Raw genomic sequence first — 26,220 nt, forward strand, 5'->3', positions numbered from 1 at the left:
ATGTACATTGAAGCCAACATTTATATTTCTTCCTTTTGTAAAAGCACAAGAGGAGAGGAAAAATATATAAAGAAAATGGTGAAAAAAAACTTTTCAGTAGAAAAACACAACTTGTACAGACAGGTGCAATTTTGTACAAAAATAGCTCTATGGTTAAAAGGACAAAGAAATGCTACTTTTTCTTACTGACTTAACTGTAATCCGACTTTTGTGCAAAATACTATTGGCACACAATGCGATCTTAGAAGAAGAGTTGCAAGTTTTGCACAGTTGTGTGTGTTGCTAGGGTGAATCTTACCAAGACCAAAAATAAACAAAACATACAAAAGGAAATAGCAGCTTCCTCACTGATCTCACTCTTCTTCCCATTTTACATAAAATTCCATCAGCTGGCACAATCGAAGAAACATGCAGTAGCTGATTTGAAATGTAATACTATGTACCCAGCTGTAGTTGCTAGCAGATTTTCATACCATATTTTTCACTTATCCCACTCAAATGTATTGCTCTATAGTAGGGTCCAATAAAAGAGTAAAAGTTATTTTTACCAGACTGGATTAATGCCTTAATGTAACGAAATCTCTAGGTTGTGCTGTGCTCAGATATAAAGAAACGATAGCCTTCTGTTGCATCTTTTATTGTTTATATGTGAAGGGAGGAGTTTCTGTACAGTTTTGGAAATGAACCAAAGACATGGAGCAAACTTATTCCTATTTTAGTGTTTACACTCTTTTTCTGTATTTCCATTTCACATTGTGAAATGTATGGTCCTGCCTGGATAAAAGGAATTCAGCATTCACGTGCACATCTAGTGTGTACTCACACGCAGACCATACGAGCATGAACAGCAGCAGAGCTCAGCTCTTAGCTGCAGTGCAAGAGCTCAGATTTACAGAACAGTGCATGGGATGCTCCATGTGTTTTGGAAATCTCTCTGAATGCCAAAGCTGGAGCTAATGAATCTTGAGTATTCTTTACTCATAATTGATATCCAAATAGAAGGAAAGTACCTTTGAATGTCTGGATCTAATTGTAGGTGGTTTTTACTGTCTGTGGAGGCTGGTTGTTTTTAATCTAGTCTCATTTTGACGGATTCTTGATTTTGTTCTGACTCTTTTGCACTGGAAGCAACTTTTGGAAAGTCCTTCCTGAGAGGAAACGTGCCTGAAATACAGCATCATTCCTCATCCTAGTCTCTTGTATGATCACTTTGAGAAGTCTGATAGTTGGCACATAGCACTTTGCAGACCTCTGACACCAACTGAAGTAGGACAGCAGGAGGTATGAGAAGCAACAAGTCTCCAGCTGACTTGTTGCTGCCAGCAGGATGGTTCCCTGCAGCTGTTCACAGCTGGTGTGATTCAGAGAAGCTTTGACAGTACTTGTAATTACACCACAGACCAGTTTTAGGATGAGCAGTCCCAGAATTTCACAGAGCCCAAGCATGGTCTGATCCCCCCTGTATCCCTCTCTGTTGCAGTCTTTTAATAAGCTTAGATCCTCACAGAAGATAAAGATCATAGCGGGCTACACCTGCAAAAAACAGATGTACGTACACATATATGGATTGCAGATCAAATTCAGAGGTATGCATCCTTGTGCTTGTTCTGATCTACATCCATTTATCTTCTAATGCACCTCCAATATCAGTGCAAATACACTAAATGCATGGGGTGAAGCTATTGATTTAGTAGCCTGTTGCAGCCTTACGTCCTGTGAGACCACAAAGTGCGAGCTCCACCTGCACACCAAGGCAGATCCCTCACATACATATGCACATGCACAACAGGAGTGTGATTCTTATTCTGATAACCACACACTTGCAGTAAAATACATATCAGCCAGCACTGAAGCTTACCAAAAAAAAGACGAGAAAAATTGAGAGGCAGTTAGTTAGATAAAGTATGAGGGGATTTTTTTAAAAAATAAAGAACATTGAAGGAAGTGGCTACGTTTTTTCATACTTTAGGTATTCATCTGGAGGGCTCGAGAAGGAGCTGCTCGACAATTGTGCCGAAAGAGACCGTTCGAAGCAACTTCCCATCAGGCGGCATTCCTCAAGTGTCGGCTCTTTAGGAGCAGTCAGGGAAAATTCATTCTGTGGGAAGCAGTTAATGGAGCTGCATTACCGACCCCTTATCGCTCTGCCTGATAGAGAGACAGCAGGTTCACTTTGGCAGCTCCGGAGCCCTGATCAGTTCAGATTAGGGGCACATTTTCTGTCTGGCTTAATCAAGCATGTTTAGGTATATTTATCATGATTAAAGGGGTGTAGCGCAGGGAGGGGGATGAAATAGAGGGCGAATACTGTTCTCTAACTTCAAATGGAAGCTTAGCAAATCCCACTGAGTCACTAGGTGCTCATCAAAGGGAGAATTTAAATCCTGAAAATGAATGTTTTGTTGAACACTCCAGCACTGGATTCAAATCACCGAAGAAGAGTTATTTCTCTCTTTCTTTCTTTCTTTTGTTTCTTTCCTCCCTGTACTGCTTGCATGCAGCGAAGAAGCAAATCAGCTCATGCAGCCCATGTTGATTTTGGCTTGATAGCCACGCAGCCCCTGCTTAGCTTACCGGTAACTCAAATTCTCGTAACATGATGACAAAATTAACTATCGTCATAAAGACCTAGATGAATGGCTCCCCTAGTTTTGTCATGGTTATCTTTCAGGGAAGCACAGGGAACCGCTACAACAGCCTGGAGGACTTTGCTAATTGTTAGCGTTCAGAAGGGTCGGTGATAAACAAATTGTAGACTGGGACAAGGCTCTTTTTTTCTAGAGGTAGCACAGCTTCTCTGTCTTCACTTGGCTGTTGTTTTATTATTATTATTATTATTATTATTTATTTGAACACTGAAAAAAGAGTTAGCCCTATTCGTTATAAAATCAAGACGTGCCAAATTTGAGGCTGGTGTAGCTTGGTATAGTTCATAGATGACGGTGACCAACTGATAAAGCTAAATGAGGTGGTGTTGGATCCCAAGAGAGCAATAAGGAGAAAGGTTTCATAGGTCTTTCTTGGTGCTGACAGGGATCAGAGACTGGGCCTGCTGGGGAAAGGCTCCAGAGCACAGTCAGGCTGCAGGATCCATGGGTTCTTGCCCTGAGCCACTGGCCCTCTTTAGCTCCTACGGCAGATAAGTGTAGAGCAGGCATAGGAAGAAATGCTGTTATGATGAGCGTTGTATTCTGTTTATCGTTTCCTGTGGTCTCCAAACTTCTTTAGTCTTGCAGATTCATCCAGATTTCCCAATGATGGCACAAGCTGCTGCTTGGTGAATAAAGGCCTCCTTGACAGCGTGGTGGATCTGCAGAACCTTAAAAAGTAGTTCATGACCCCCACATTGAAAACATCTGAGGCAGAACACTGCACAGCCCAGCAGGCATGCTTTGGCTCTGTGTCCTCAAAGCAGCTGTCAACACAGAAGCTGTAAACCAGTTTCTTCTGTCTGGATTCTTGGACAACCATGAAGCAGTTAAAGGAAATCTGTGGGAACCCAGGGGACTTGTTTGGCAGCAAAGAAAAGAGGTCAAAACTTCTCTTTCTCCATCGTAATCTGCTGCCTCCTTCTCTGCTAATCCATTCACTTCTGTGGCGGTTCAGTTCCTGTGATGGTGTAATTGCTGTCAAGATGATGATCTGGGATGTCATGAGCATGGCTCAGTGTAATCACTCTACAAAGACAGAAGGTGGAGAACTTAACTGATTATATACAAAAAGTGCTAGTGAGACTCTAGTAATGCAGTAATCGGGAGTTATGGGATGGGGAATGTGAAAGAGGGAGTTGGCAGGTTTGGAGGGATTTGAAGAAAATATTTAATCTCATCAACTTTGACAGTACGTCTTTAGAATATGAAGCCAGAAGATCATAGCAATATATTCCCAAAGAAAAATCTCTCAGAAGCACAGAGATGCTCATCAGCCAGAATGGTAGGGGGTATCTTTGGAGATGAATTAGCAGTGTGATGGGAAGGGTTGCTTGAATCATACAGCAAAATAGCAACTGCTGTTCAGGATTAGAGCTGCATCTCCTTGCAGTAAGTGGTGCTACATTAATGATACCAGGCAGTGAAAGTCGTACGCTCTCCCAATGCACACACAACTGTAGAATTAGGACAGTATTCTTACAGTTAGAGCTTATTCCTGTAAGAAAAATGGCTTCACACCCTTGCTTGAAATAGGTGTATGAAATGTGCAAGCACAGTAGGCTTTAGTCACTGCAGCTTAACTGAATGTGGTTTATGAGGGTGACAAGTCCAGCGCTAGAATAGCAATAGGTGAGTGTGTCAACAAGCGATGCAGAGTTGACTGAGCTGTTTGAAAACCCTATGATGCGAACAAGCAGGACTACTGCAGGTGACCAACACGGCGCAGAGATTTCAAGACGATCTTTATTAACAGGAGGCACAGCAAGCTGGGACGCGGCTCTGTCCAGATCAGTTCATGGAGCTCTGCAGAGAAGCTTTTACAATGCTGCCACTCCTGTGCACTCAGTCCTGAAAAAAATAACTGCCCGCTAATGACCTGTCACTACGGACAGCCCGAGCAGCTGCCTGCAGAAAGCAAAGCAGTGAGAGAGGATGAATTGCTGTGTGTGGAGCACATCTGAGTGTGGGACAGGAATAGATGGGAGATCAGGCAGGAGCAGACAGCTTCCATTCATAACATTCAGCTTTATGTGGATTTACAGCCCTGATGCTCCTGAATCCACAGATGCTGAGTTATTACTTACAACAAAATATAGCAATTGAAATCTCCCTTGTTTCCACACTCCAACTTCTGTTTTCCTTGCTGGCAGTGTTACTTTTGGAAGCAAACTAATTAAGAACATGGAGAAGTAGCTTACACTGAGGACAAACAAACCATAGCCTCTTAATCTTTCGTATACTAGCAACCTGAACAATTTGGAGTAGGCAAAACATTTGATTCATATGTTTTATTGGAAATAACATTTTTTCCCTTTTTTTTTTTTTTTTTTCCTTTTACGTTCTGTTTGCTTTTATATCTGGCAGCTCCCTGGCCTCCCAGATAGAAATTGAAGGATAAAAATGCCTTTGGAGAAGTTTTTTCTCTCTCTTGAAATCTCCAAGTAGCAAGTGCTCCTGAGGATGATGTAAGAAGTTTGCAGCAGGTCGTTGTGGAGTAATCTGTCTGCTTGGCTTGGGGTTCATGTGGTTGTCTAACAGAGATTGGTCAAAACGTGGAGTCTTCAGCCCTTTCTGTAGGGTTACCATTAATTCTGGCAGGGTTATCTGGGTGTTTCTTTGAAATTTTTTGACGATTTTTTGTGATGGTTGGTGAAAAGGTTAACACACTACCATAACTGTGTCAGGGGAAGAGTATATAGATGTAAAAAGAAAAAAAAAAAAAAAAGAAAAGAAAGAAGGGAAAAAAGAAAAGAGCTTTTGTTCTTATCCTGCCCTATTCCCTATACTTTCTCATTGTTAGGAGCCTGCCACTGTTGAGTCTTTTATTTGCGGCAGAGAAAGCCATGTATTTTAGGGTTTGACATTAAATATATTCAATATTATCATGGAATGGTTCTGGATATCTATCAGGAAGGCAGCCAGTGCTTTCTGACAGTGCCAGGCAGCAGGCATGAGTGACAGCTCACAGCAACTCTCTTGCTGGGGGGCTCGTTAGATCACATCATGGTAAAAACAGAGAAAATAGGTCATTACAATGTGTAATGTAATGTAATCTGTCAGGCCATTCACAGAGCATGAAAATGAACATAGCTGGAAAACAAGAGGACTGTGAGGATTTGTGTCGCACCTGGCTGTACAGAAGGTTGTATTCCTGATCTGTGCAGTGATGGCCACACGTAAAACTTTCCACAACAAGAGCTGACTGCTATACACTTCTTATGGCCCCCTGCTATTCTCATCTATCTATATATACATATACATATACATATATATATATATATTTTTTTTTTTTTCTAGCAAAATATATAGGGGATTATCCTCTGCAGAGCGAAATCTCATTCCTTCTACCCCGTCCTGGTTTGAGTGCTCCATAACATACAGCCTACCTCTGTTTTCACCAGCAGCTATTCCAGGGACATGATTCCCTCCCGAAAGGGTGGTGTGTGTGGGAATGGCCACCATTTGCTGCTGGACTGGTTGGCTTAGACCAGCACAAAGCAGTGGGTTTTGTGAAGCCCTGGAGCTCATAGGAAATGGTGAATTGCGTCAGGGTACAGCTCCACGCCGCCCATGAGGCTGTGCCCAGCCAGTTTGGGGAATGAGGGGAGGAAAAGGCAAGCACACAGCAAAGTTTCTTTCACTAGGGCCTGCCAGATCCCAGCACTCTTCACAACAAGCTCCTAGCACGTATAAGAAACAATGCATAAAAATTTCCTCTTTGCCTTTTCCATGGTTCTCATTATTTTCTACATTGCTTTTGCCTTTACCCTTCTGACATTTTTTTTTCCTAGAATGAAGCATCCTAGTCTGTTTTATGTGGACCTCTTGTTGAGAAACTTTCCATTCCTTTGCTCATCCTTAGCGACTTTCTCTGTACAATTTCTAAATACTACTGTCTCTGTTGTTGAAATGGAGGGATGAGAACTAGCTGCCGTATTCGAGTTACAAATATTCAGACAGGTGCCCCATGGATTTGTATGGTAACACTATGTTGCTTCAGGTTTTGTTCTCTGTTGCTTTCCTGACATTTCCTAACCCACTTTTTTGACTTCCACTGAGCTGATGCTTTGATAGAGTTATCTGCAAGGGCTCAAAGGTATCTTTCCTGAGTGATGGTTGCTAATTTTAAATTCATCACTGTGCTCATACAGTTAAGGTTGTTTATTCCCACGTCCATTATTTTGCAGTCATTAGCAGTGAGATTTGTCTTCCATTTTAACAGTATTTTGAAACCCATCTGCAAGTCTTCATGATCAGGTTTAATTTGTATTACCCTGATTTTTTTTTTCTCATCGGTAAGCTTTGTCACTTCATTTTTTCCAGATTATTTATGAATATGTTGAACTATTCATTCATTTCATAACTTTTAATAAGCTGTTAATCCTCTAAAGGAACTTTCCTCTTCCTCTTGGAGAGCTTAGGAGGTTTTTTTAAGAGTCCTCAGTGAAAATCTTCATCTGAAAGGATTTAGAAATGCAAGTACCTCATATCAACTGATCACCCGTATCCACATGTTCATCAGCTCCTTCAAAGAACTGCATCAGATTTGGGCAGTATGACTTCCTTTTGCAAAAGCTGCGTGAAGGGCAATTGTGATGTCTCTGCTCTCTTGTGCCCAGTAGTTCTTTTCTTCATAATTGTTTCTATCAATTCAAACATACAGAAGTTGGACCTGCCCTTTGCATCCCCTCAAAGCACTTTTTAAAACTGTGGTGTTTGCTGCTTTTTGGCCTAGTATTGAGGCTGGGTTAGGTACACATTTTATGCCACAGCTTAATTGCTCAACCGTTACTATTTCATGCTAAGTTTACATTTCTGTCAAGATTTCTAAAATATCAAATCCTTGGATTTACTTCTGTTCATTTACTGTTTTGTCCTAAAACCTCTTCTTCCATTTCTGCAGCTGGAGACAGTTCCCCTGGCTCTTCTCTGCAGAGAAAACCCCAGTGCAGGGACCAACTCACATTCCTTTGGAAGATGCATGGATGCAGAGAATTCATTTAGCTTTTATGCCTCGTCCTTATCTTCTTTGAGCACTCTTTTTACATCTCAATCATCTGTCAGCCCTACAGACACTCTGGCAGGCTTCCTGCTTCTGTTGTCTTTGAAAATAATTTTATTACATGTTTTTATGTCTGCTGCTACTTGTTCCTCCAGATACGCTTTTCAACGGACTTTATATGGCTTCTCATTTAACTTGCCAGATCTGTGCTCTTTTCTGTTTTCCTTATTTGGGTACAACTTACACTTTTTAAGGGACTGTACCCTCCTTTATTTGTCTGTTAAACCAGGCTGGGCTGAGGCAGCAGCAAAGGGCAGGTCCTTTTCAACTGCCAGCACCATTATAAACATTCATCGTACCAAATATTTCCAATGTTAGAGGCTGATAATGGTCCGTGCCACTGTTCTGTGCCCCCATGTCTGTCCCCTGTGCCCGCTTCTGACTGTCATCGTCCACACACATGGACCCGCTACCGATGTGGCACATTTATTGCTGCAGGGAGGAGCCTGGTATGGGCTGAGCTCTCCTTCTCTTCCGTCCCCTAGATGGTAACGTGCCTCCTGCTTTCTAGCAAAGTGCCAGAGGAGAGGAGAGCTGCCACAAGGTATGGGGCGAGCATGGCTCAGGGACCTGGGGGGGGGCTGAGCTGTGTGGGAAAGGTACCGGGGAGGATGGTGGGCTTTTGGAGGGAGAAGTAAAGAAATGCAAGACAGGGGAAGAGCATGGGATCCCACCGCCGTCTTGTTCAGCAGCTTCCCCAGCAGGGCAGTGCTTCTGCAGGACAAATTCCTGCCCCTCAGCCAAATCGGACCAGCTGGAAACCAAAGGATGAGGTGGGCAAACAGGAGGTGCTTTCCCCCACCCTAGTACTCCACACCAACCCCCCAGCACAGCAAAGATTCACGACTCTCACAATAATGTACAGTGCTATGATACTCCCTTTTGGTACTGCCGGTGTACAGGCTTCCCGTGGTGCTGCCCAGCTCTGCTCCGTCATGACTGGAAGCAGCACAGAAGGCCCAGGTTTTCTCCATGGAGATTAAGTGCCATCCTTGTCTGGGGCATTTCTTACCAACTGCTGTTGGTTATAGAGCCCTGGAAGTTTGTTCATTCTGTGGATGTCGTTCCTAGGAGCTTTATTTTGTCTGGGCGTTGTGCAGGGGCTCAGCCCACAGCTCTGAATTCCTTTAGATGGCAGGACAGCCAAGACTTAAATGTGGCAGTGCTGAGCATTTTTGCGACTTGTTCTCCCTTATAAATTTTACCCTCTTATCACTGACAGTCAGCGGAGCCGCGCCGTTAACTCGGTAGCAAGAGGTTTGTGTTTTTGGAACGAAATATTCCCGTGCCACTTGTATGTGGCTTAGCTGGTGACAACAAAGCTTTTATCTATCACGGCTCTTCTAGATAACGGGTCCCTTCGCCATTGTTTCTGCTGAAATGTCATCTGGAGTTTCTGTACAGATGTTCGGGGTTGAATTCTGTCCCTGGTTGCTCATCAGTCCGATAGGTTGTTCTTGCAGAGCTGAACAAAGACACAGCAGCTCGTGCTGCATCCATCAGCGCAAAACCTCGCTGGATGGAGCTGCCCGCTGGAGGTGTGCATGCTGCAGGCATGAAAATCCAACTTTTGTTCATGTGGCTCCTTTAAGCAGGCACATCATTGCCACCGTGCCCTCTTCTGTGATGTTAATACATGAGATTGAGTGGGGCTGATCCTGGGCTGTCCCGCAGTGGTAAGCTCTTCGTAGGTGGTGACCTTCCCTGGTGTTGCTGTTGCGAAATTTTGATCCAGCTTGGTGTAGGGGAACGGTGTTAAACTCTTTGGGATGTTGCTGTCAGACCATGTTGCTTGCTGACATGATTTAGGCCTTGACTCTTTTGATCAACAGAGAGATGCTGATGTTCTTGCTCAGGGAATGGCATTCTGCCAAGCTGAAATACCTACCTAGCACTCTCAAAGCCGAGCCGCTTTTTGCTTCTCCTTTCATGAGTCCTCTGCTGTGTTGGTCCCACAGATTGTCAGTAGCCCCATGCCCCTTGGATCTGCCTCACTACAGTGGGGAACCACAGAGAAAAATTCACCTCCATGCAGGGAGTCAGCACAAAATGGAGGTACCGCTCGACCCACACTCAGAACTGAAAAATCCTCCTTTAAACGTCACATAAGCTGCATGCTAAATCCCATACAAAGGTGATTTTCCCACAGAACATTATGCACACTCTAAAATTGTCCTTGGTTACTCGAAAGCTCAAAGGAGTTGCACCAGGCAGTTAAAAGCGGAATCCGGCTGTTTGCAAACAGCAGTGCTGTCCTTTGGGATGAAAGGTGCTTGAGAAATGAAACGTACGTTATGACAATTACAAAAAAAAATCCCATCTCAGTGTTTCGTGGGATGGTGCTCGAGGTCACACACATGCAGAGAGGGACAGAAAGAGCCCCTGGCAGGGGCGTTTTCATGAGGGCCCAGCACTGACCTGCACGGAGCGAGGATCCTCGAGGTACAGATGGAGGGAGGAACAGGATCAGAAAAACAGAACTGGTTTGAAGTTCAGGTGATGAAAAGTGGTAGGCTGGAGTTCAAAGACAGTATTATTGGCTAGTGTTGCTTTAGTAGTTGGTGGGGGAAGAGCTTAAGGCCACAGCGTTACTGCATTGCTGATTTATCAACACAGCCAACACTGTGTATGGTATTAGAGTCGCTTCTAAATCCAGCCGCTGGCAATGAAAAGCACATTTAATCCGTGTGTTAGATTGTTTGAAGAGGTATCTGTCTCCTGGTCTCTCCCCATAGTTGTGATTGCTGAAATAGAAAATGAGGTGAGAGAGGAGACTTTAACCATTTCGCAAGCCCTTCTCCCTTTGAGGGAGTCACGTCTCCAACAGCATCTTTATCGCTTGGGATACTGAGAAATGAAAGGCTCTCTCCTCTCATGCCCCCTGCAGAGAGAGCCCCCACTGTCTCTCCTGTCACTAAGGAGCAAAAATCAAGCACGGGATTTGTATTTAAGCAGTTTATTGTTTTTAACTGTTTGCTTTTGTTTTGTTTGTTTTGTTTTGTTCTCTCAAGCTGAGATGAATGTTCTGCACTAAGGAGTTCCAGGGTGCTTTTGCACTCCTGGCTCTGAGCTCTCTGCAGCAGCCCACCCCTTCAAGATATAATGCTGAAATACATCCCTTATTAAAGTAATTTTCCTTGGTCTTTTACTTCAGTTCTCTTCCATGGAAGAGTATCATTGTCTATCCAGTTCCCTCAATGGTTAATTCCACCCCTACTTAATACCCTTTTGCTCTGTTAGCGTGCAGGTGGCTCACACAGGCTGTGGGATGTTGCAGACTGGAGCTCCAAGCATGGCAGTGCAAGAATACAGGGCAGTCCTCAGAGCAGGTCTGAGCTGCACCTACAGAGTTACACCAGTGCCTTGAATAAGAGAGGGGCAATCAGAGGCCAAGCTTTATCTGTCTTTGCAGATCTGATACAGACTGCAAATAAGTAAGAATTAAAGAGCATCAGTAAGTGGATGGTGAGAAAAGGAGGTGAAAAGGTCTGGAGAACAACCGAGAAGCTCAATAATGCGAATAAAGCACATTGGTAAGGTGCTGCGATTCAGTAGTGAAGTGTTTGACAAAACTCCAGGCACTGGGCTGGAGCAGCAGGCGTATGGCAGGTCACGACAGCCGCATGTGCACCAAGCTACCTGGGAGGCACCAGCACCGAAACAAGCCCGGCTGCTCCAGGACAGGTTTGTGTTTAATGGGCAGAGCTGCCTGTGGCTGCTCACCAATTTGCTGCGTAGCTCGCATCAGTCACATGAATACAAATTCACGCGCAAAAAAAAAAAAAAAAAAAAAAAAAAAAAAAAAAGAGAGGGTGCTAACGGAATCCAAAAGAAAGCAAGTGAAGATCTCTTCTTTTTTTTTTTTTTTAGTTAGAAATGAGATGTAACAAATCTCAGAACTAATCTCCAGTGATGCTGTGGCCCCTCTTGTGGATTGCTTTATCCAGGCATCTTTTGTCAAGTGCAAAGGGACTCCGCGAGCAGGAAATACACAACTTAGCCAATAAATAACCACTTTTATACAGTTAACATGCACAGAAGCCAGCTAGGATTTATTGAAATATCAGGCTAAGCATTAGCATGCTCACTGCCTGTGTAAAGACACCCAAAGAGTCCTTGCTGGCGAGGCAGGCGTCAGGCAGGAGGGAACAGTCAACCTCTGTGGATCAAACCCTTGGTGTTGCTGCATTGCTGTCTGCCACCAGCTTGGTCAGCACTGGTGGCACTGACAAGTCAGTCACCCCAATGGTTAGATCTCCTGTTGTTTTTTGTTGTTGTTGTTGTTTCTTCCCCCTCTGAAATGTTTTATCTTTCCATGCTGGTGTTTTTCCTCTTGAATCCTAGTGCCATCTCAACAGCCATACCTCTGTCTGTAATTTTCACCTTTCTAACCTCTCTATGTATTTCCTTTACTTTTGTGGGAGGTGAAGGTTGGTAATGGAGACTTTGGCTTCAGGATCATTGCTGTCAGATGAACCTAGCTTAGTAACCATTAAAGCTACTTCTGTGTTAGAGTTGTTGGATGGTCTTCACAGTGAGAACATCTTCCAGCAGCACCTTTGATGGACGTGGCACTGCCTAGCTTCTTCTTACTTTGTCACTGTCAGCCTCACTGCTGGGCTGCAGGGTCCACAAGCCAGCCATGGGAACCAAGTAGCTCTCTTGCTCATAGAAGTGGTCCCGAGTTACATGAGCAGGAAGTGGTGAAGAAGCAAAGCTCGTGTTGCTACTTCCCCTGCCACATGTGCTCTGCTGATGAAAAGCAGGCTTTGGTTTGCAGACTGTCTGGTACATTTCAGGCTCCTAGGTTATGAACGCTGAGGAAGGGTAGGTGCATGCCTTAAATTTGTCAGTGCTACAGTTTCACACTCTGTTGACTTCAAAACGGGGACTAGAGTCTTTCTGCAAACAGTTTTTCCTAGCTGAAAGTTGTGGTTAGCCATGCTAAGCCATCACAGAGAAAAGTCTCTTTCAACCTTCAGAATCGTGGACTCCGTCCAAGAAAAAATTGTATTTATTGCAAGCTGTTCGTTTTGTCCACAATTTGTCTCTCTCCTGAGATAAAGAGTTAGTCATTGCAGAGGGCAAGTGCATTCTTCTCTTGCATGACAGAATCACTTGCTTTATTGGGAACTGTGTCAGAGTGGTCCTTGGTCTACACAGAAGAAGCTTTTCTCTGCTACCAGGTTATTTGGGTGATGTGTGCAAACTTTTCCATGAAATTGCTGCAGAGGAAGAGATCTGTTGGAATGAGCTTACAGCTGGATTCTTTGAATTACTTGAGCAAGTTACATCTTCTTGGCCATGCCATCTCTTCTGCCTGCTAATGTCTTTCAGTGTCTAGTAACTACCTTCTTCTAATGGTAGGTGCATCATTCTCAACAATGTGCATATCACAGCATTGCCTATAAGCTTTCTGTAAGCTAGACTGAGCAGTCCCAGCAGCTCATAGATGCTGACAAGCATATACTTCTTCCAGCTCTGCCCTGCCACTGAAACACAGCATGGAAGCCATCGCCAAGTTTGACTTCACTGCTTCTGGAGAGGATGAGCTGAGTTTCCAGGCTGGGGACCTACTGAAGGTAAGTGCAGCTCCAAGCATGACTGAAGCTCAGTGCTGAAATTCTGCCAGGTCTTTCTGTGCTCCCATTTGCCTTGACAAAACAGATGAACACAGATGTCCATAAACTGGGATAGAAATGCAGGACACTAGACATCCATATAACTTGCTACAAATCAACCAGCAGCTCCCAGGTCACTCCCCAGTCTGTGTCCACTCCACTTGATTTAAGGTCCCTAAACTACAAATGTAGTTGTCCTACAGTCCCCCAGTAGTCAGCAAGGAAGTATCTTTGCAGGGGAAGAGATCCAGGTCTTTGGCTGAACACATTTTGAAGATTTGGTCTGTTTTCATTGCCTATATAGATAGTCTAGGGTGACTGTGTTTAGGAAGACTTTGTCTAAAGGTAGGCAGGATGAGTGTGGGCCAGACAGATGGCTGTCTTCCTTATTTCGAACCATTAAACTGTTAGAAATGATAGTTGTCATACATTGTGGAACTTATATGTAACTTTTCACTGTAAGTAATCACTGTTAGTTGCCACAGGGGTTTTAGGCAATTGCAAATGGAAGAGGAAATGTCCACAAAACAGTCTGTTATACACATAATGGAAGAGTTTAAGAGGTCCTTAGCTAATAATGTTATATACACCCTGCAGGAATTTAGCAATGAAAGAACGGCAGACTGGCAGAAGTAGAGTTGATCATACGCAATACAGGGCATGTGAGAGTCTCTTTAAGGTTGTTTGGCTTATGTTAGGGTAGAACAGTTCTTGTTAACCCTACTGAAGTCCCATAGGGGACTACTTGTTAACCCTATACCCTAATTACTTATTCACTTCTCAGTCCACAGGATAGCTATTCTGTTTTAGTGCAAAATGACTGAGTAAAACACCTCTCTAAGGCCTTGACCACTTCACTGGCCAGAGCAATGTTGTACAACAGTCAGGTCTAAACCCTCGTTCTGTCAGGAAGCCTTCACTACCTCTCCGTATAGTCCCGGCTGTTCCATTTAATCGCCAGATATTATATCTAAGCCTTGCCTCTTCCATCACCACCATTTTTTATTTTATTGCCCTTTTAATCTTTGAAGCCTAGACAAAGCTAATGGCATCCAGAACTCATTGAGATCAAAGACCATTTTTTTCCCGGAGAGCTTTGAGATGTGTTCTGGAGAAGTCACTTGTTCTCTTCAGGGTTGATGACAACTCTCATTCCTGATTCTTCCTTAGGTCAAGAGTAGTCCCCATATCCCTGATATTTACCTGATACCTGCTTTCTTAGGAGTCTGAAGTTTCATTAAGCCCCTGTCTTGGGTGACAGTGTTGGCAAGATCACTTTTCCTTCTGTTACTCCATTTCCCTTCCTGTAAAATCACTATAAGCTAAAGCTTTTCAAATTAAATTGGAAGCTACTGAGGAAAAGTGTCAAATAATGCTACACACCAGTATTAATATTAGTTGTCACTGAGACTTCGCTATCACAAAAGTCAGGCTGCCTCCTGTTTTAACGTCCTTGAGGTGAACAAAATAACACCGCCCAAGCCATAGTAACGGTAAATTCGCCTGAGTAACATCTCTCCTTCTGGCGTACGCACACACACACATTCATACCCTGTCCCGAGCCCCCTTCTGCTGCCTGAGCAACCTCCTGACTGTCTTTTCTGATCTGTGAGGGAGATAAGATGAACAGTATTGATGTAGAGATTAGAAAACAGGAAACACGAGGCCCACAACCACCAGTGACAGGAGGAAATCCACCCTCTCTCTCTCTCTCTCTCTCTCACACACACACACACCCCACATCCTTCTCTGAGGGGATGACACACTGAGTGAAACCTTCCAGCTTTTCACTGAGGACCATCAGGTAGGTCCTTCTGGAAACCCTGCTGCCAACAAAGCAGGCCATGAGCCAGAGCAGGGTGTAGCTATCATCCCCTTTGGTTTGCCGCAGCAGCAAAAAGGGACCTTCACCCAGCACCCGGGGTGGGTGAAGCAGTGACCAGACAAGCAGGGATCTCCACAGCTTTCAACTCCTCAACTTTTCATTACCCAGATGCACAGAAAAAGCCTGTGTGGCAGGCAAGGCAATGGAGAATCAGCCCCGGGGACAGTAACATCTTGTTGCCAGCACCAAGCAGCTAGAAATGTGTGTTAGGCTCCCAAACACATGAGACTGGCTTACAGAACGAGTATTATTGTTGTTAACAATAGATTTCAAATGAAGTCTTTTCCACTTGCTTTTTGTCTTTTAAAACTGTCAGGGCTCATGCTTTCAGGCTCCTCTCCAAACCCAGAAGGAACAGAAACATGTTCTATTTTATAAAAAGGAATTACATCCCAGGAACTGGAACATCAAACCAAACGCCACACCATTTGTGGCAAAATCACAAAATGGTTGTATCCCTGTCCTCTCCCCTCTAACGTAGAGCTGTATCAGAGGCCATCAGCCAGGGAGCAGTGAATTTGGGCAGTCCCTGGTCAGCGGTGCTGTCCCTAAGGGCCATTCCAGTCAACATTAATGTCAACACTCGTGAAGCCGTGCCAGTCTGCACTGTGGACTGGCTTCCTGCTGTCCAGCAATCTTGGAAGTGGCTAATAGTGGCTTTAAAATACTTTTTTGCCTCCTACTTTTATCTGCCCTGTCAAGCTCAGGGCTGCTGCAGACTTAACCCACTAAATACTCTCTTGCAAAATGACATGTGAGAACACATGACGATATTCGTGCTGCCACAACACACACACACTGAGGTATAGCTGTATACCCCTCCATGCACATACATGTTAGAGGAGTTTTCACAGATTTTTTCCTCCCTTGTGAAGCTGACATGATCCAGTACTAACAATTAAAAGCAGCACAGAGAACTCCTTAAACCCCTGTTAAGTCCTTCAGAGCTGATTTCCTCCATCTCACAGACATCAGAGATATGCAGGCTGCATCCCCAGCCACCTGAAACGGCATTCAGATGAAGGGATAAAGGTAACAAGCAATCCGTCTAATTCCAACCAGCATTCTTCATTGCTTTGTTTGCACTCAAGTGGTCATCAGCCACTAACCTTGCTGCAAGGTGGGTGGGAAGTAGAGTGTATTAAGGAGTTCTCTTTCATTTTTTTTTACACAAAATCCTAGTTTTCTATCAGAATCTTAGTTCCTTTTGCCTTTCTCAGGAGATGTGTTTATTTCATCTGTCTCTCTGTTGCAGGTTTTGAGCTCCCAGGAAGAGTGGTACAAGGCTGAACTCAGGGGTCAAGAGGGCTACGTTCCTAAGAACTTCATTGATTTCCACGTTCCCCCGTAAGTGTTGCGTGCACCGCCATTGCACAGTGCCACAGAGAGTGTGTCTGTGTGTGCGTGCAGGTAGGCAGGTGTGACAGAGGAAGCACTAGTTATAACATACTGCAATTTAAGGCTGGCAAGGACTGCCATAATGCTATACACAGTTCTGCCAGCGCACCTTATTCCTACCCTGAAGCATCCTGTGTTCTTTCCGAACTGAATGGTTCTCAATGCTCGGCATCACTCTCAAGTGACTCCTTTGTTACTGCTGTTCAGAGGGATGTCACCGGTATGTGGCAGGAACTGCATTTAGCTCTCCTTGGGCAGAAGGAGAATAGGCATGATGTGAAGTCTTGGCAACAGACAGAGTCTGAGCACAAAAGGAAGAGCAAGAACTCTCCCTATAAATGAATTATATAAAAAAAAAAAAAAAAAATGTAATCCGCCTCCCCCCTGACTCTTAACTACATTAACTCCCTTTTTCCTACCCTGCTATCCACGTTCCCTCCCCCCACGAAGCGTGTGCGAGTTTCTCTCGATGCACTAGAGGTCAGTGCAATGCTGCACGAAGTGTGACAGCTGGTGTTGCCCGTGGATTGACAGAGACGATAGACCAGACATGTCACCCTGCTCCCACACACATGCAAACACACACACACACACACACACACCCCTCTCCACGCTTCGTGACTGCACACCCAAACACGGATCTGTCAGAGGACAGGCATACCCCTCTTCCTCCCTCCCTGCCGTGCGGGTGGCATGACAGCAAGGACTGATAGGTGTTTAAACACTTGCTAAATGTGCTGTCCAGCCCCGTGCCATAAATATGCCAACGGGTGGCAGTTTTATAACCTTTTTCCTCTCAGTTGGCAGAAATCCTCCCAGAAGCCCCTCTAATTGCCTTCTTTTGTAAAAGTGATGCTGCATTTCAGGAGGAGGCAGAGCATGGACCAAGGCCAGTCCTGCTAGCTATAACACACTCATGCCCTGGGCAGGCAAACTGGGAGCTTGCAGGGATTTTGTGCCCTACAAAGTGCCACTGTCCCCTTTGGAGGTGGCACTTTCTGGACTATTTGGATATGAGCCAGCCTGCCTGGCTGAGCTGAAGGACGTTTTTAGTTTGCTCTACAAATATGGGCTGTTGCTTTTGGGCCCCATGGGGACAAAATCTCCCAGCTAATTGTGCTTGTTCACTCTTTCTCAGGGCTGTGACATCATGCAGGGACACTAGCAGCTTCTTTTTTTCACACACTTTTTCTTCATGATGTTTTCTCTGCGCGAGAACTGTGAAGAAACATTTCCACTTTGACACTTTTCTATGAGTAGCACGTCTGCACTTTGAAGGCCAGACGCTAGAACCAGGTGTAGGGAAGAAAGTTGTGTCCTATTTTTGATGGGCCATTTTCCCCATCTTTGTATTGTCAATAATCATCAAGGGCAGTTATCAATGGTGATTAAAGTCTGATTTCCCTTTTGATTGTTAATGATACATAGATAAACTACGATGATGGTAAGGAGAAGAATAACAAAACTCCAAAGAGGAAATGACAGTCTGAAATGATCAGTCTTTAATTGTAATGCAATACAGGTAATTAAGCATTACATAAGGCAGAAGACTGCAGATTGTAGATCTCATTAGCTGCAGACATATACGAGTGTACATTATGTTTTTTCCCTACTTAAAATTTCCTATTGATACTACCTTATTTTACTATTTATGATGACTTTTCTCATTATTTGTCCAGTGCCTTATACTAACCATTTGTTATGTTTGGTTAAATTTATATAAGCGTACTTATGCATTCTGTGTTTCTGAGATTTTGTGGTATTATAACTCTTGCAAAAGCCAATTTATTAGTACTGAAACTTTCATGCCTTGCTTCTGTTAAAAATTTATGTTTGTCCCTTGCAATATATCCATCACAGTCCAGTAATTTTCAATCAGTTTACCAAGAGCAATTTGATGTATGTCTGAGAATTGTGCGTATATGTACATATATATATACACATTTGTAATTTTAAATTTCCTTGACTAACACCTTACTCTACTGTGCCTGTAATTACACTTTCAGCTGAGTGTTACTTAGCAGGCCAAAGCTTACGTGGTTCTCTTTGCATGCACATGCTTTTACAGCTCAGAGAAAATGGTCTGCCTCCGCATGGCCAGTGGGAGTAGTCATGTGGGATCCTCTGATTCTTTTGTTATGTCTTTCCTCCAACCTGCTTTTTCATGTTCTCCTTACCTTCAGTTTTTCTGTTCCCTAATTTATTTCACCTTCTTTATTCTTGTCTCCCTGGTTTTTCCCACTTGACAGCTGGTTTGATGAGAGGATATCCCGCCACGAAGCCGAGAATATCCTCATGAACAAAGGAGTTGGTTCCTTCATTGTCCGGGCCAGTCAGAACTCTCATGGTGACTTCTCCATCTCTGTCAGGTATCTGCTCTGCACAATGTTTTCCTGCCCCTTTTCCTGGTTAATGGTCTCTTCCATAAGTGGTCTCTTCTAATGGTCTGGCTTCCTAATGACAGGAATCTTAATGTGACATTGCCTCTCAGGAAGTTTGCATGCTGCCAGTCACTGGCAGTGCTGCTGTGTCACATGAATGAGAATGAATTAGGTATCTAATTCCCAAATGTTTCTGTCTTTCAAGTGACACGGTGAACTCCCCATTTCAAAGCTGCATCCCCTAGTGACCTGCTTCTCTGAAGGAGCTGCAGCAAAGCAAAGTGGCACACGGGACATCTCCCACAGTACAAAAAGTGTGCCTTTCATTTGTTTTATTTTCTTGACAGTGCCATTTGCTATATCCAAGAATTCCACTACCTCCAGTAGTGGCATTATTATTAACTTATTTCCCACGGATCAATAAAACAGCCACTGGATAAGAACAGCCTTTTTTTTTCTTTTTTTCCTTTTTACTAGTAGCCCACCTTCATTTCAGCCACTTAATGCATCTCAGCCTTTCTCAGAGCTTCAAAGCAGAGCTGTTAAATGATGGTTGGTTTTCTGATTTTCCATTAATTGATGTCCAATCAATAATCACTTTTAAATTAAAGTAGTGATTAGCAATGCCCATTCTAAGCATTGTGAAGTTTCTGATTCAGAGAGTTCAAAAATTATCTGGGGGGAATGCAGGAAAACCTTTTGCCAGGAACACTAACTCTGCTGTGGCCACCCCTTTCTGTGTATCAGATGTTTTTTTAAGTCACCCCTTCCGGGTCAGGGTAGACTACAACTGTACCTTTGTGTCTCATACATAGGACAGAATAAAGCTATTAGATATTTGTGGACCTCAAAGTTCCTTTGGCCTTTATTTCAAACGAGAGGCTTTAAAACCCTGTGCTTTGTTCTGATAGCACTTGTGACTGGCCAGCCCTTCAACATTCCATGTTTGTAAATTGATGTGTCATTTGAAACACAGAGCCTCATCTAGGTCCAATACACACAAGGGCTACCACTGGTTTACTTTCCAGAAGTCTAGATTTGGCCAAGTGTCAGAAAGAACTGTTAGGGTTCCCTTCGGGAAAAGACTTTTTCAAAGAAGACGATGGTGCAAGCCAGTTGGTGATCTCTTAATTTTTCAACTGGATTCAGGCATGAAGATGATGTGCAACACTTCAAAGTGATGAGGGATTCAAAGGGTAACTACTACTTGTGGACAGAGAAATTCTACTCGCTAAACAAGCTGGTAGACTACTACAAGACAACTTCCATCTCCAGGCAGAAGCAGATCTTCCTGAGGGACGAACGAGAAGAGAAGGTAAACACAAACTATCCTCAGGAGTTCCTCAGGGAGAAACCCTTTTATTGAAGGAATTTAGCTCACAAGAATATCTAGGAGGGAGATCTGTCCTTGGAAACCCAATCATATCACTGTGCTGGTGGGCCTTGCAACATAGATTTTTAGTTAATTAGAGCAGAATTTTCTGATTTTGTTTTGGATTGTGATAGAAAATGCTGCAGATCTGCATAGAGGTGCTTTGCTAAAGCTGTGCTGAGGCCTCACAGCTGAAATCCTAATACGCCTTGCACAACCGAGGGAAGCAGGTCGTGCCTTATGAAATGCCTAGATTTCATAAGGTCTGGTACAAAGTTTGCTGTTAGGCTGTGTCTGAGAAGAATTTGAGTCTGGTTTCCTAGCGTCCTTGAATGTACATAGAGTGCAGCTGTTATTACAGTGGAAAGTTTGTGTGCTCAGAAGAATTACCTCTCTCCTGTTACTTAGTGTAGTAAGGGATGTGGAGGAACCCAAGGCAGAACCTGGTGCAGTGGCTGGTGGGGGCTGAAAAGTCCTGCTGAGGAGAACATAGCAGGTCTGGGAACAAGCTGTGCATTCAGGGAGGACGTAGTAGGTGTTTAAGAAGGCAGGGAAATCCCAGTCCAATGAATGCCTGGTTTTGTGCCAGGAGAACAAGCAAATGACATAGTAACGCCTGCTATGCGTCGCACACACAATAGTGGGAGTGAACACACCTGGTCACTGCAGTAACCAAAGTCCTGCTTTACTGGGAAACGGATTCTAGTATTAAATTACCAGGATGTACAGGTAGAGGCGAGGCAGAAAGTGCACAAATTGCTCACTGCAGCAGGAGAGTGTTATAAGCTGCATGTGGGTCATTCTTTCTGGCTCAGATAAAAGAGAGGATTTATTTTTCAGTCTGAAGGAAGAGCTTGTGTTGTTGTCTCTTTCTAGCCCACTTATTCAGCACTTTAAAAATGCATTAGTAGGATGTAAAATAGACACTATGGGACCTATGAGAAACAGATCACAGCAAATAATAGTTTGGGGAAGGAGAAAGAAAGACTGAATTCATGTATATCTATCAGTAAGACAACCTGTTTGGGCTGACTCTGAGCAGGGAGAGAAAGGGAACAGCATTTGCTCCAAGATGCAGACAGGCAAATAAAAGAACAGGAGTCAAGTTTGCTTTGGCAAATGCTCTGTATATTTGTTATGGTGATAGGCTCAGCAGGGTATGTTTAGCGCTCATCACAGTGGGGTTTCAGTTCACAATTAGAATTTCTAGATGCTACAACCATATTACAAAATGATAGTAATATATGGATTTTTGTTATGGATTTTTTACAAATGAAGGTTAAGGGCAGTATTTCCAAAAAGATTTTGCCTCCTATGCTGGTCCTCACATCGGTGATCACATTTCCAGCCCAGCATCACCTTTTACTACCCATTCTTCAAATGGGGGATGGGGAAGATCTAAAATATGGGATTCTTTATTTGTCCTTCTGTTCAGGGAGGCAGGAGCATACCTTTGGAAGAGCCTCTAAGGTGAAGGGTAGTGATAATTATCAGTAGGTAATGATTGCTAAGCTTCAGTCAGGGTTGTGGTGGGAAGCAAAACCTGACCTCACTTTTGGGATCTTTCTTCCATCAGGAAAGGCGTGGTGGGAGTCTGGAACGGATGGGATGGGACGCTCTCCATCTGGGTGGAGCATCTGGAGAAGCTCATTCTTCTATATCCAGGAGATACGTTGATCATCCAGTCCCTGTACTGCACCAGCAACAGGTACTACCAGGAAAAAAAAGCCTGGGCACATGAAACTGGCCTTGATTGCTTGGTGGCACGGGAACACTCACTTTATCAAAATCTGCCACCCTGAGTCTGCTTTAGGAGGCAGAGTCAGTTCGATCTTCATATGGAAGTAGCAACAATGATGGCATTGGCCTAGGCAGATCTTTTGGGCTGAAACAAATGCCAGCTTTTATTTAGTTCTGTGATCTTTGGGACTTACTGACAAACCAACAACAACAAAAAAAAGAAATTAGCACACTGTAGCCCTTTCACTGGGAACCTGAGACTATTGAGCTCCACCCCAAAAAATTGAAAGCAAGGGTAGTGTCTTGTGACAGTTTGGAAAAACACTCCCAGATCTGGCGCACACAAATAGGTGGTTTCAGGAACTCCTCTTGAGTCTGTAGGACAAGTGAAACCTTGCTGCCTGTTTCTTCTCTCTTATTGCACTGACAGTCTGCACCACACAACACATCGGGGATTAGAAATGACTATGGTAACCCTAGAAAACCATGGCTTCCTCCAAAACATTCCTCCTCCTGTTCTGGGCCCTTTCTATTCCCTCTCATCACGTTGCACCCCTGATGCATGATGTTTCTTTGCTCTCTTGGTGGCACAGGAATGGAGAGGACAACAGCAATCCTTGGTGACGTCTTCACAGTTCTTCCTGATTAATTAGGGTGGAAATAGTTTTCCCAAAAATCCCAAACACAGCATCCTGCGAGCCTCTACAAAGAAAATTAACTATCCCAGCCAAAGCCATAACACTGGGGTTGTCTCATGTCTCTTGGCAGAGACAGTGTAGCATCAGCCAAGGAGAGGACTTGTCTTGATGAAGGCATAAAATCCAATGCCACGTCCATTGAGGCAAGAGAACTCCTGTATCACATGGCCAGGGACAATCATGAAATGGCTGTTCTCTCTTCAGACAAGTAGCATTGCCTGTCAGGGGACTGATGATGGAATCATACAATCTCTGATAAAGCTGAGGATCTGCACTCTTTGGAGCACTGTCTATGCCTGAGTCACATTCGTTACAGAGCAAAAAGTCTCAGAGGTGTGAAGTGTCCGTGCAGTAAATCTTGCAGCTGCAAAGCCAAATTGAGTTCACTCACATCTAGGCAGGGACAGCTGAGGTGCAAATTGTGCCCCAGTCTCAGGGACCTTTTAGGCTGACAAAGGTGTAAGTGACACCAAGGGAGCATATAGAAGAGTAAGTGCAAGAAAATCAGCAGCAAGAGGGAGAAAACAATAGCTGCTTACAGCAAACACAAGCTGTTCTTCCTCCCCTCTGTTGATACAACTGATCAGATCTTGTGTCACTGAAGTACTGCTGCAACCTGAGCTAACATGATAACAGATTCTGTCAGACTGTTATTGTAAAAAAAAAAAAAAAAAAAAAAAAAAAAAAAAAAGTAAAAACAATTTCGGTGCATGTAAAGGCCTGAAGAGCTGAAGGCACTAAGGCACTCAGCACCTCTTGGTTGTGCAGACAATAGAGAACTTGCTCCCTGGATGATTTGTATTAATATGACTTGAGATGTGCAGTCATACGCAATTTTTTTCTATGAATGTGATTTTGTCCCTTTCCTCTTCCATTAATTGAGCTACTGGATTCAAAGGCCTGTTCCCTGCTCTTTACAATGTGGGGCAGCCCAAAGAAAAAGTAAAATAGGGAGACTGGGTCTTAATAACTCCAGAAAGGCAAAACTCCCCTTGTTGAGCTGGCTTTTCACCTGTGATTTATAATAGCCTTAGGTTTTCTCCAAAACTCCCAGAAGCCAAAAAAGCCACTGGCCCCTTTTCTCAGTAGATGTGGAAAAGTGTCCACATCTCAACTTCCAACTTCTAAGAAGAAAAATCCAAAATAGAACAGTCTAAGTTGACCTCCTCCATGAGAGGCATTGCTTCCAGGACTGCAACATAGGGACTGTACTGCAAGCTGACTTTTAAGATGATTTGCATGAGGCTTGGACCTTGACCACCTTGACTCTTAAAGTCCCTCATTCTTACACCTCAGTACATTCATGACTTTTCTCTTGCTGTTGTCTTTCTAGGATAGATATGGGGGGAGTCTGGACAGGAAAGAAGGGCTGCATGGACTAAGGAATCACGGCCAAGGAAGTGCAGCAGCTATGCAACGGAGACACACAGACCCCCTGCACCAGCAGACACCAGTAAGTGATGTACCTGCAAGGCCCAGCTCACTGGGTTCCTTATCAATGGCAAGCTGTCTAGGCAATGCTCCCTGCACCGAGGTTGCATGAGGAATAGTGTGTTATGGCTGTTGAGATATATGTTAGAAGATGTTCCTGAGTCTCAAGACTCTATCACAGCTGCTTGAATCTGGTTGAATCCATATGAGCCTAGTTCCAAGTCTGTTCTCAAGATCAGTTTTAGTTAACATGCAGAATTATTAGAAGAGGGAACTTAGCATGAGCTCAACACAATAAGCATCTGGGGCTTTGTGAGTGAGCCTGAGCTCACCAGTGGGTCTGGATCAAGCATGTGATTCCTTGTTCCCTGCCTGTCTCTGTCTCCTTCCCAGCGAACGCTATGGGTCCGTGCCTTGTATGACTTTGATGCTGTGGAACACGACGAGCTGGGCTTCCGCAGCGGAGACATCGTAGAGGTTCTAGACAGCTCCAATCCATCGTGGTGGAAAGGACGTCTGCGTGGAGAACTGGGTCTCTTCCCTTCCAACTATGTCACACCAGTGCTCCTGTGAGGGCACAGTATGCCCCGGAGGGCTGTATCAGAGCTGCTCTTCTGACATGACTGGGACAGAGAGGGAGTGAATCTTCCCTTGCCCCCAGGACATATGGTGTTTTTGCTTTTGTCTTAATTTATTGGGAATTGATCTTCTGAAATGCTGGTAAGAAACAGAACCCTTTGAAGAGGGTGGGAATTTTTTCCCGTTTTGTACATCCATAAAGGGGTAGGGAGCAAGAAACCTGGACTGTTTACTGAGACCTTGCCGGATCCTCCCTGCCCTGTTATTACTTTGGCTAAGTATTGATAACTTCCTGCAATTAGGTTTGTTTTGTGGAAATGCACCTCAGACAAGTCAGGTTTCAATCTTTGGGTGGCACTACCCCTTTCTTTTAGATCTGGTTGTACTCATGCTCCCTTCAGGCTCCATTTCACCTTTCTTTCAGAGGCAGGACTAATGCCAAGGTGAGTTAAATGATGATTGTTAATTACATTAATCCTTCAGGTAGGGATGGCAAGTAAGGGGTACTTAGGCTGAGGTGCAAGGCAACCTTGACTTTTCTAAATAGTTTTTGGCCTGCACCTGTAGTACTTTCTGTGAGCACTGAATGTGTGGATACACCGGATGAAGGGATGGGGTCCTGGAAGCTTCTGTACAAATAACCAAGTGGTGAAGACACAGGAGGGTGAGAAGCTAATTTCATGGCTTCTTCAGATAGTCTTGCTCTCCTGCACCTCTGCCTGCACCCTGCAACAACAGCTTGTCCCATTTTCAATCTGCTTTCCAAGGTACCTAAACATCCTATTAGACATCCTGGTTAGAGCAGGTCAGGCTCTAAAACTACCTAAACATCCCCTGGATTGAATAACAGTGGATATCCTTTACTGATACCATTCTAAAACTGAGTTGGGGAGGGGTTGAGGAGAAGAGGTTTTTCTGTTTCGTGCCAGAAGTTCTTTCCCTGAGAAGGTGGGGTGTTCAGGATCACTGGGTATACAACTCTGGCTTGCCAGTGGAATGCATCATGCGACTTGTTGAGCTGTGACTTTACAGTGTGCAGACAATAAAGTTGTGGCCATTGAACAGTCTATTCTCTGTTCCAGTTTCTTTTAGATGAAATAAGGTAAATGAATAGGATTTCAAATCATTGCTGAGTGAATGCCAAGATGTGATACAAATATACTGCAAATGCACATTAAAATGATCCAAACCCTGAGAAAGAGATACTGCTGCCTAGCCACCGCTCATGCAAGTTTATATTAAACAAGCTGCCTGAATTTTTCACAACATGTGGAACCTCAGCAGTCAGCAAGGAAGTGATGAATTATCATTCTGGGGAAAGAAAGAAAAGGTAAGTGAAAAAAACTCTAAAACCAAATCAGACTCAGCAAGAAAAATGTTCTTATCTTTTGTTAGTCCTAGT

The 26,220-nt window shown here is 43.9% G+C and overlaps 1 protein-coding gene across 2 annotated transcripts in view; it reads left to right on the forward strand.

Annotated features, from left to right (window-relative positions):
- GRAP2 (GRB2 related adaptor protein 2) overlaps positions 1-25,841 on the forward strand; it is a 38,235-nt gene extending 12,394 nt beyond the window's left edge. The window contains exons 1-8 of one of the 2 annotated variants that reach the window (XM_082756800.1): positions 8,127-8,257; positions 13,193-13,295; positions 16,475-16,566; positions 18,867-18,986; positions 20,148-20,313; positions 21,947-22,078; positions 24,142-24,261; positions 24,633-25,841. In XM_082756800.1, coding sequence (XP_082612926.1) covers positions 8,199-8,257; positions 13,193-13,295; positions 16,475-16,566; positions 18,867-18,986; positions 20,148-20,313; positions 21,947-22,078; positions 24,142-24,261; positions 24,633-24,812 — 972 coding nt within the window. In that variant the 5' untranslated portion in view covers positions 8,127-8,198 and the 3' untranslated portion in view covers positions 24,813-25,841. Of the gene's footprint in view, positions 1-8,126; positions 8,258-13,192; positions 13,296-16,474; positions 16,567-18,866; positions 18,987-20,147; positions 20,314-21,946; positions 22,079-24,141; positions 24,262-24,632 lie in introns of those variants that run through there. The other variant, XM_082756801.1, reaches the window with a different exon arrangement.
- The last annotated feature ends 379 nt before the right edge of the window (positions 25,842-26,220 follow it).

This window comes from Aythya marila, assembly GCF_965140915.1.
Source record: "Aythya marila genome assembly, chromosome: 1".
Lineage (NCBI taxonomy): Eukaryota > Metazoa > Chordata > Aves > Anseriformes > Anatidae > Aythya > Aythya marila.